Below are 10518 nucleotides of genomic sequence, written 5' to 3' on the forward strand. Positions count from 1 at the left end.
AAGGCTGGAGGGGAGATATGAGTGGTACCCTACATATGTAACAAATAGGTGTTAGAGAAGCAAAACATGAGCAATTAAGGAATTATATCTAAGAGTGTTTTCAGGAGCTTTATTTTGGTTGCTTTAATCCTTTACTAAAAACAAATCTCAGTTACATGTTGTTGCTTGTGCTTTTGGAGTCATATCTAAGACACCGTTGCCTAATCTAGGATTACAAAGATTTACACCTGTGTTCTCTTCTAGTTTTGTGTTTTTATCTCTTACATTTAGGTCTTTGATCCATTTTGAGTTAACTTTTGCATATGGTGTGAAGTAGGAGTCCAACTTCATTCTTTTGCATGTGGATATCTAGGTGTCCCAGCACCATTTGTTGAAAATACTATTTTTTTTTTCCTGTTGAATGGTCTTGGCACCCTTGTTAAAAATCAACGGCCATAAAGGTCTGAGTTTATTTCTGGATTCTTAGTTCTATTCCACTGATCAATATATTTATCCTATGCCAGTACCAATCTTAATTACCATAGCTTTGGAGTAATTTTGCAAATCATGAGCTGTGAGTCCTCCCACTTTATTATTTTTTTTTCAAGATTGTTTTGACCATTCTGGCTTCTTTGCATTTCTATGTGAAGTGTAGGATCATCTCATTAAGTTCTGAAATAAAAGACTACTGGGATTTTGATACAGATTGCATTGAATATGTAGATCTGTATATTTATTTCAACTTTATTTTGTTTCAGTATACAACTTTTACACTTCTTTTGTTAAACTAATTCCTAAGTATTTTTTTTCCTTTAAAATCTGCATTTTCTGAATGGTCACAATAAGTGAAAATCAACAAAAATTAATGGAAAAACAAAGATTACATATTTATATACAAGTGTGACATTAGACCTACTAGAATAAACAGATTCTAATATGAGGCAATATACAAAGATATTTAACAATGAAATACAAGTTAATACCACTGAGGTGGCAGGATGGGTACTCTCATGTACTACTCTGGAGCTGGGTTTGTGAATTATTATGAATATTATTGTATATTATTCTTATAAAATATTTGTATATTACTATTTGTATAATCTGCTTTTGTAGAAGCATCTCTAAACAACTTTGTGAACAGTTTATGCTTTATAATCTGATATAACTTCCCTTCTATCCTAAGTGAATGATCAGAGAAGAACACAAAGATTCATGAATGAGGGTACTTGCTGCAGAAATTACTAATAACAGTGTAAAAGGATAACTACAACAGCCAGGAATTTGTCAAATGAATTATAGTTAACCTAAAATATGAAATATTAATAAGTCATTAAATATCCAGTTTTCAGGAAAACATTCAAGATACTAATGTATCCCTAGAACTTAAAACAGTGCCTGGTACATGATATTAAGCCCTCTAAACATTTGTCAAATGAAAGAATATATCATTAAATGGAGGAGGGTACAAAATCACTTTTTCACTATAATCCACATTCCCTCGTAAGCATAATTTGGATGGATAGATAGACTGGTGCCTATGTATAGAAAAAGATCTGAAATGCTCAGAATTGTTTAAAATGGTTAATTTGGGGTGGTGGGTTTATACATTGTTTTTATATTCTTTATTTCTTCCTTTATTTAAAAAATCTTCTACGAGTCCCTGGTGTGATTCCGTCCTGCACGGCCGTTTTGTGGAACAGTAGTCGTTTATCTCCGTCTGCCTTCTCTTCCACCTAAGTGCGTGCCACCACCCCATGGAAGATTCGATGGACATGGACATGAGCCCCCTGAGGCCCCAGAACTATCTTTTCGGTTGTGAACTAAAGGCTGACAAGGATTATCACTTTAAGGTGGATAATGATGAAAATGAGCACCAGTTATCTTTAAGAACGGTCAGTTTAGGAGCTGGTGCAAAGGATGAATTGCACATTGTTGAAGCAGAGGCAATGAATTATGAAGGCAGTCCAATTAAAGTCACACTGGCAACTTTGAAAATGTCTGTACAGCCAACGGTTTCTCTTGGGGGCTTTGAAATAACACCACCTGTGGTCTTACGTTTGAAATGTGGTTCAGGGCCTGTGCATATTAGTGGACAGCACTTAGTAGCTGTGGAGGAAGATGCAGAGTCAGAAGAGGAAGAGGAAGAGGACGTGAAACTCCTTAGTATATCTGGAAAGCGTTCTGCTCCTGGAAGTGGTAGCAAGGTTCCACAGAAAAAAGTAAAACTTGCTGCTGATGAAGATGATGATGAAGATGACGACGATGATGATGAGGATGAAGATGATGATGATGATGATTTTGATGATGAGGAAGCTGAAGAAAAGGCTCCAGTAAAGAAATCTATACGAGATACTCCAGCCAAAAATGCACAAAAATCAAACCAGAATGGAAAAGACTCAAAACCGTCAACACCAAGAACAAAAGGTCAAGAATCTTTCAAAAAACAGGAAAACACGCCCAAAACACCGAAAGGACCTAGTTCTGTAGAAGACATTAAAGCAAAAATGCAAGCAAGTATAGAAAAAGGTGGTTCTCTTCCCAAAGTGGAAGCCAAGTTCATCAATTATGTGAAGAATTGCTTCCGGATGACTGACCAAGAGGCTATTCAAGATCTCTGGCAGTGGAGGAAGTCTCTTTAAGAAAATAGTTTAAACAGTTTGTTAAAATTTTCCGTCTTATTTCTTTTCTGTAACAGTTGATATCTGGCTGTCCTTTTTATAATGCAGAGTGAGAACTTTCCCTACAGTGTCTGATAAATGTTGTCCAGGTTCCATTGCCAAGAATGTGTTGTCCAAAATGCCTGTTTAGTTTTTAAAGATGGAACTCCACCCTTTGCTTGGTTTTAAGTATGTATGGAATGTTATGATAGGACATAGTAGTAGTGGTGGTCAGACAAATGGAAATGGTGGGGAGACAAAAATATACATGTGAAATAAACTCAGTATTTAAAAAAAAAAATCTTCTACGATAAATATTCACCAGTTCTATAATCAGAGTGATCTTTTTAAGTGTACGTTAGAAATATAAATCACCAATCCTTTCAGTGCTATTTCTTGCTGGCCTTGACTCCGTCTCTCTATTGGATCTCTTGAGTGTTTATGGGATCAATTAGTTGAGTTTAAAAAACATTTGCTGATGTTCTGTTAGGTGTCTTCCATGATTTGCTTGAATGGTCCTTCAAATGTTCTCTCTTATGATCAAGGGAACAGTCTTCTGGAGGCATATGGCTCCTTTCTTTATCCATCAGGTCCAAAGTGATACGAGCCACTTCCAATTGTCAGCAAAGAGCTCAATCTCGGGTCTCTATTCTAATTCCTAAGTATTTTTATGCTATTGTAAATGGACTTGTTTTATTAATTTTATTTCCTGTTTGGAGTGTTATTGTTAGTGTATAGAAATGCAGTTGATTTTTGTATGTTGACCTTGTATCTTGCAACCTTGCTGAATTTATTAGTTATAATAGTATTTTTGTGGATTTCTTAAGATTTTCTATATACAAGATCATGCCACCTATAAATAGAGGTAGTTTTACTTCTTCTTCTCCAATATGGATGCTTGTTATTTCTTTTTCTCTCTTCATTGCCCTGCCTTGCATAGAGTGAGTGCTCACCAAAAGGCAGCCATATTTTTATCTGAGTCCAGCCACAAATCCAGATACTGAAATGCACAAAGCCTGGAAACCACATAGATGTGGTCAGAATCTACACTGTTTTTGAATACTCTCTACAATTGCCTTGTTTATTTCTGTTCTTTTTTCTTTTTTTGAGAGAGAGAGAGCATGAACGAGAGTGTGAGCCAGAGGAGGGGAAGAGGGAGAGGGAGAGAGAATCTTAAGCAGGCTCCATACTCCACATGGAACCTGATGCTGGGCTTTATCTCAGGACCCTGAGATCATGACCTGAGCTGAAATCAAGAGTCAGATGCTTAACTGAACTGAGCCACCCAGGTGCCCCTATTTCTGTTCTGTTTATCTTTAGAATTTGGTAGCATCTTTGAAAATGCCAGCATGTTTTGTTCATGTTAGGAAGAATCATGGAGTGTTTTTTGTTTATATCTAAGACAACACATTAAAGGGAGAGCACTTATTTTGGAGGCAAAGGGTGTGAAAGAGGTAGTGATCCAGCAGAGAGAATTCCAGGGACTAGGTGAGATTCAGAGGGATGAGGTCTTGATCAGTTTAACCTCCTACTAGGAGATTCTACTACCTGAGCTTTTCTCTCCTTGGGTTTCAGAGGTCCAAGGTTTTTATTTCTTCAGTCATCAAACAGACATTGGGAAGTGGTGTGGGTTTAGTAGTATTTTTTTTTTTAAACTAAAGCATGGGCTCTGGACCCAGGTCAGGCTTGAATGTGAGTTCTATCTAGCATTTCCTAGCTCTGTGACTTTGGCCAACTTACCTAACTTGTCTGTGCCTCTGTTGCTTCATTTGTAACATGAGGATAATAACATTACCTAATATAACCTTCATGGATTTGTTGTTAAGAGTTAAATGAGTTAGGGATGCCTGGGTGGCTCAGTTGGTTAAGCTGCTCAGGTCATGGTCCCGGGGTCCTGGATCAAGTCACCCATTGGCCTCCCTGCTCAGCAGGGCTTCTGCTTCCCCCTTTCCCTCTCCCTCTGCCTCTCCCCTCTGCTCATGCTCTCTCTCTCTCAAATGAATAAATAAAATCTTTAGAAAAAGAGTTAAATGAGTTAATGCATATATACATAAAGGACTTAGATAAGTTCCTGGCATATATTAAGTGTGCAACAAATGTTAAATATTTTTATAGTGGGTGGGAAGGTAGCTATTTTAACTCTGTTTACATGTTTAATTCTGTTTATATGCTCAACTAATTTTGTTCATTGTTGATATGAGGGATATGATATGATATATGCTCAACTTTGAGCAGTTCAAGGAACGTTTCATTGAGAGGGACTGTTCCCTTCCAGAATTTTCAGTGTAGAACCAGGAGAGCTGACTGCATCCAGGAAAGGTAAAGCAATATGCCAAAGAGCCACAAGGTGGCAGTATTGCCAAGGGATTCAAACAGCAGAGGAAACGACCAGCCCTTTCCATCCAAGAGTTCCTTTATATCTGAAACAGTTTTTCTGTCCACAAAATTTCAAACCATGATTTCTTTCCCAGTGTTCTGCTGGTCTTGGAGCACTGCCATTCCTGCCCAAGGCTGCTTGGGAGCCCTTTGGCGCTCTTAGCCACTCTATCTTTACTGAGCAGAGGAGAGAAATGGAGGCTGAATATGTCAGTTCTTTGGATGTTGGGTTTCAAATTCTCCCACCACTGACTTGCTGTTGCTTCTGCTATGTCCCCATAGATGGAGGTAAATGGCTGAGGGGAGAAGCAAAACTAACATTTTTAAGACAGCAAGCACTATATCACCAATTTTATATAATCACTTCATTGAACTGCCACGAAACCCTGAGAGATTAATTTTGTCATTTACTTTATCCCTCTGCTTCAGCAATTATTATTATTATTGCTTCAGCAATTATTAACATAGCTGTGGCCAGTTGTACTTCGCTATACCCCCACTCAACACCACTGGATTATTTTCAGGCAAATTTCATATTTCATTGCATTCTTTCATTTTTAAGTACTTTCTTACATACCTCTAAAAGATAAGGACTTTTTAACACACGACAATACCATTATAACACTAAAAAAAAAAAGTAATAATACCTTAACATCATAAAATATCTAACCAGTGTTTAAATTTACCTGGTTGTCTCACTGTTAAAAATTGCATTTACTTTATTCAAAGTAGGGTCCAAACAAGACCCATAGATTGCATTCATTTGATACGTGAGCTGTGAACCATTTTACATGGAGAGAAACTGAGGATCAGAGAAGATCATCTGTTCAGTTCAAAAACAATTCTCTACTGAATCAGATCTGGTACCATATGTTGGGGATACAAAGATTAGGAAGGCACAAGTCTTTGCTCTCAGGGAACTCGTCTTGTGCTTCTGTAATGCTCTGTGAATGTATCATAGGACTTATCACATTATGCTATTAACATGTGGTTATGTATCTGTCTTTCCACAGAAGAATGGCAAATTCCTTAAAAGGCAAGGGCCATTTTATGGTCAACATTATATTACTAAAACCTAGCATAGTCCCTAGTACATAGTAGGTATTTAACAACTGGGGAGTGGGAAGTGGTAATTTTGTCTGGGCAGTGGGAACCAATGAAGAGTTTCAAGCAGAGCAGTAGCATGATAAGATTTTCATTGTAGGTAGGTAACTCAGGTTGTCAGCTGGATTGGAGGCATGAGAGACTGGAGGTAGAGAGGGGACTATTGCTGAGTCCGTGCTAGAGAGGATGAGAGCCAGACTAGGGCAAGGGCAGTGAGTATAGAGAAGCGAAGACAGATTGGAGAGTTACAGAGAATGTGGAATTGGCAGCATTTGGTAATTTATTAGATGGAGAGAATAAGGAGTTTCAGGTTTCTGGCTTGGGTGCTGGTGGTGCTGTCAATAGATTCAGAGTAAAAAAGAGAAGCAAGTTTGGGATGGGGGAGATGAGTTCTGTTTTGGACATTCTAAGGGTTTGTCTGTCTGATCTTCAGGAGATAATATCCATATGATGTGTGAGCTCAGAGCTCAGGCAAGAGGTCAGGAGTGAAGATCTGGGAGTCATTGCCTATAGATGGATCTTGAGAGCCTGACAGTGGATGCCATCACTCAGGGAGAAGACCGGCAGTGAAATCGGAAGTGGACTAGGGAGGGAACCCTGACACTCACCAAGGGGCTGTAGAATGAGAAGCACATGAAAAAGATGGAAAAGGAATAGCCAGGAACATTGGAAGAAAACCAGGAGAATGTGTTGCCACAGAAGCCAAGAGAGGAAAGAGTTCAGGAGAGAGGGAGTGGGGATGGTTGACACTTTTGAGGCAGGTAAAGAGATGGTGGTTGAGAATAGTTCAGTGCAGCCAGGATGTGGTTGGTGGTGGAAGACAGGAAGTAAGCTCAGAAAGGCCTCGTCCAAAAGGGCAAAACACACACACACACACACACACACACACACACACACACACACACACAGGCCTTAGTCACCAGGCTAAGGAGTTAAAGCTTCATTCTGTAGATAATGGAGAATCATCACTGAGTTTAAAACAGGAATGGCCCAGGGCACTATCTGGGTGGCTCAGTCCGTTAAGCATCCGACTCTTGGTTTTGGCTCAGGTTCCTAAGGTTCCTCAGGGTCCTAAGGTGGAGCCCCACATGGGGCTCCATGCTCAGCGGGGAGTCCGCTTAAGATTCTCTCCCTCTCCCTCCCCCCTGCCGCTCCCTCTGCTTGTGCTCTCTCTCTCTAAAATAAATAAATAAAATCTTCAAAAAACAAAAAACAAGAGTGACCTGAACAGATCTGGGTGTTCTAGATAAGCAAGGCTGAGACATCGTATAGGATGCTGTGGAGGAATGGGACTGGAAGCAGGGCTCATTCGAGTGGAATAAAGTGGCTCTTGGGCAGTGAAGGTAGGGGCTGTCTTTTAAGATCTTTAGTAGGTAAAATTGGCAGGCATTAAAAATGGTAGCTAACACTCACTGAGCACTTACTATGTGCCAGGCATTATTCTCAGTGCTTATGTGAATCATCTTTCATAATTCTCACAACCAACCTATGATATAGATAATGTTATTAACCTCATTTTATATATGAGGAAGCTGAGGTACAGAGAAATAAAGCAATTTGCTGAGGATCACAGAGCTGGGAAGCTACAGAGCATAGATTCAAGCCTAGGTGGTTGGCTCTAATGTACTCTAACCTGGTTCACTCTTAATTTCTTGATTATTTTGCTGGATCACATTGGTGAATGAGGGGGTTGTCAGGATCAGTTTCAGCTATGAGTTATCAGACATCCAAAATAACTGGATTAAACAGGATAGAAATTCATTTCTCTTTCATGTTAAACCCTGAAGGGCTTAATGTCCTGTCATCTCCACAGTGTGACACTTTCCTTCATGATACAAGATAGAGCTCCAGCCATCACATTCATGTTCCAAGCAGCAGAATGCCTGGTGGAGGAAAGGGGAGAACAGATACTGAGGACAACTAATAGTCTCTTCTGTAAGAGAAATTCCAGGACTCTGCCATGAATGATTGCATGGAAGGTGGTGTTACCACCAATTGAGATAGAGAACACAGGAGATCTGGTAGATCTTTATTGTTTTCCCAATGTCTTTCCCTTACCCTGGAAATAAAACCCTCTGTTTTGGCATGGGTGAGTGCTGCTTCTTTCCTGTCCAGCCATGCAGTTCTTTTTTTTTTTTTTTAAGATTTTATTTATTTATTTGAGAGAGAGTGAGAGACAGAGAGAGTGAGAGAGAGAGAGAGCATGAGCAGGGGAGGGGCAGAAGGATAAGCAGACCCTGCTGAGCAGGGAGCCCAATGCGGGACTCGATCCCAGGACCCTGGGATCATGATCTGAGCCGAAGGCAGACACTTAACTGACTGAGCCACCCAGGTACCCCAGCCATGCAGTTCTTTTTTTTTTTTTTTTAATATATTTATTTACTGAGAGCAAGTGAGAGAAAGAGAGAGCATGATCAGGGGGAGGGGCAGAGGGAAAGGGAAAAGCAGACCCCCCGCTAAGCAGGGAGCCTGACATGGAGCTCAATCCCAGAACCCCAAGATTATGACCTGAGCCAAAGGCGGGTACTTAACCCACTGAGCCACCCAGGTGCCCAGCTATGCAGGTCTAATGGGGGCTTCCAGTCATAGTAGTTGATTCGATTGGTTGATATATGGGCATGTCATCTAGATCAGAACAATCAATTCTTCTCTTCAATTTTTTTCTGACTTAAATGGGGGAAAATATTGTGTCCCACATTTGTGGTATAGCTGGAAGATGTGTGGCCAGGAATTGCTCATAGGCCCTTTAACAGCCACAGGGAGGAAGCTTATCTGAGAGAATGCAATCAAAATGCAGGATGAACAGTAAGTAGATTCCTATCAGTGTTCAAGTCTCTGGTCTTAATCAATCGTCCTTGAGGCCCACCTACATCCATGTCCTTCCTATGATTATATGAGAATTCCAATGAATTTCCTCTTTTGCTTGAATTAAAGTTGTGTTTCTGTCCCTTGCAATTAAAGCCCTGATTAAAGCTGTGTTTTAAAAGCTATTTCTGGAATCAGTGTAGATGTGTTTAAGGTCTGTGTGTGTGTTGGGGTGGGGGTCATACTAGATAGCAACCAGAAGCAGGGAGGTGATTTATGAGACTGTTTTAATAGTCAACATGAGAAACAATAAGTATTTGAACTAAGGTGATGTCAGTGGGTACTATAGCTCCTGGCCAGGCTTGTCATGTTCCTTCTAGACCTAGAACTAGTTGCCCATATCTGCAAGCTGGTTATCTTTACCTGGATGAAGTACAGCTGGTCACTATTCATTATGAACATATTTTCCACTATGTCCTTGGGCATAGTTATAATAACTGCTTAAAAAGTCCTGCTAATTCCAGTGGCACCTGGGTGGCTCAGTTGAGTAGGTGTCCAACTTAGTTTCTGCTCGGGTCATGGTCTCATGGGTCATGGGATCAAGCCCCACCCCACTGAGCCAACCCTGTCGAGGCTCCCCCCCTGCCCTGTCAAGCCCCCATCAAGCTGCATGTCGAGCCCTGTGGCAGGCTGCCCGCTTAGTGGGGAGTCTGCTTGGGATTCTTGCCCTCTCCCTCTGTCCCCTCCCACCACTCTCTCTCTTTCTCAAATAAATAAATAAATCTAAAAAAAAAAAAAAGTCCTGCTAATTCCGGCATCTAGATTGTCTTGGAACCAGTCTTTGTTGACTGCCTTTTTCCTTCAGTATGGGTCACATTTTCTATTTCTGACATATCCAGTCATTTTGATTTGTCTCCTAGACATCGTAGAAGACATGTTGTAGAGAATCTGGATTCCATTATGTCCCTCTGAAGAGTATTGATTTTTGTTTGTTTTAACAGGCAGTTAACTTGACTGAACTCAAATTCCATACTCAGTCTCCCTGGTAGTAAACAGCAGCTGAAGTTTCTATTCAATTCTTTTAGCTTTAGGGGATGTTTGGAGACTGCCCCATGCATTCATGGTTCACAGGTCAGCTGGAGATTTGGACAGAGTTTATACAAAGAATTTAGGGTTCCACTTGTCAGGATCTCTCCATTCCAGGATTTTACCCCCACATATTTCAGCCGCTGAAATCCTGAATTCTGCCTTTTGGTAAAGATTCAGTTTTACCCACTGATTAAGGCCTGCCCTATAGCTAAAAGCCTTAAAGAATGGTAATACCACCTAGTTCTAATCCTATCTTTTAAGTATAGATTCTCTTCCAGTTTCTGCCTGCTTTGGGTTGTCAGTACTTTCAAGTAGTTGTTTTTTACTGTCTTGTCCTGAGTATATTTTTACATTTGAGGGAAGGTGGGTTTAATAGAAGCTACTTGGTCATTTAGTGAAAGCCAGAAACTGGTCACTTTTATATAACCTGTGGCCAACAGGGCAAGAATATTCTAGTGGGGTAGTAAGAAATTGTACCCAGGATCCCGATGTTAGTTCCTGATGATGT

General features: G+C 40.2%; 1 protein-coding gene across 1 annotated transcript; it reads left to right on the top strand.

Moving 5' to 3' along the window:
* Window positions 1-1618: 1618 nt before the first annotated feature.
* Window positions 1619-2920, top strand: LOC113930468 (nucleophosmin-like). The gene has a single exon (XM_035725586.1). The coding sequence runs from the start codon at window positions 1734-1736 to the stop codon at window positions 2616-2618; it is 885 nt and encodes a 294-aa protein (XP_035581479.1). The 5' UTR covers window positions 1619-1733; the 3' UTR covers window positions 2619-2920.
* The last annotated feature ends 7598 nt before the right edge of the window (window positions 2921-10518 follow it).

This window comes from Zalophus californianus, chromosome X, assembly GCF_009762305.2.
Source record: "Zalophus californianus isolate mZalCal1 chromosome X, mZalCal1.pri.v2, whole genome shotgun sequence".
Lineage (NCBI taxonomy): Eukaryota > Metazoa > Chordata > Mammalia > Carnivora > Otariidae > Zalophus > Zalophus californianus.

Coding starts and splice junctions, on each gene's coding strand:
- LOC113930468 (XM_035725586.1), top strand. CDS start 1,734: ATGGAAGATTCGATGGACATGGACATGAGCCCCCTGAGGCCCCAGAAC.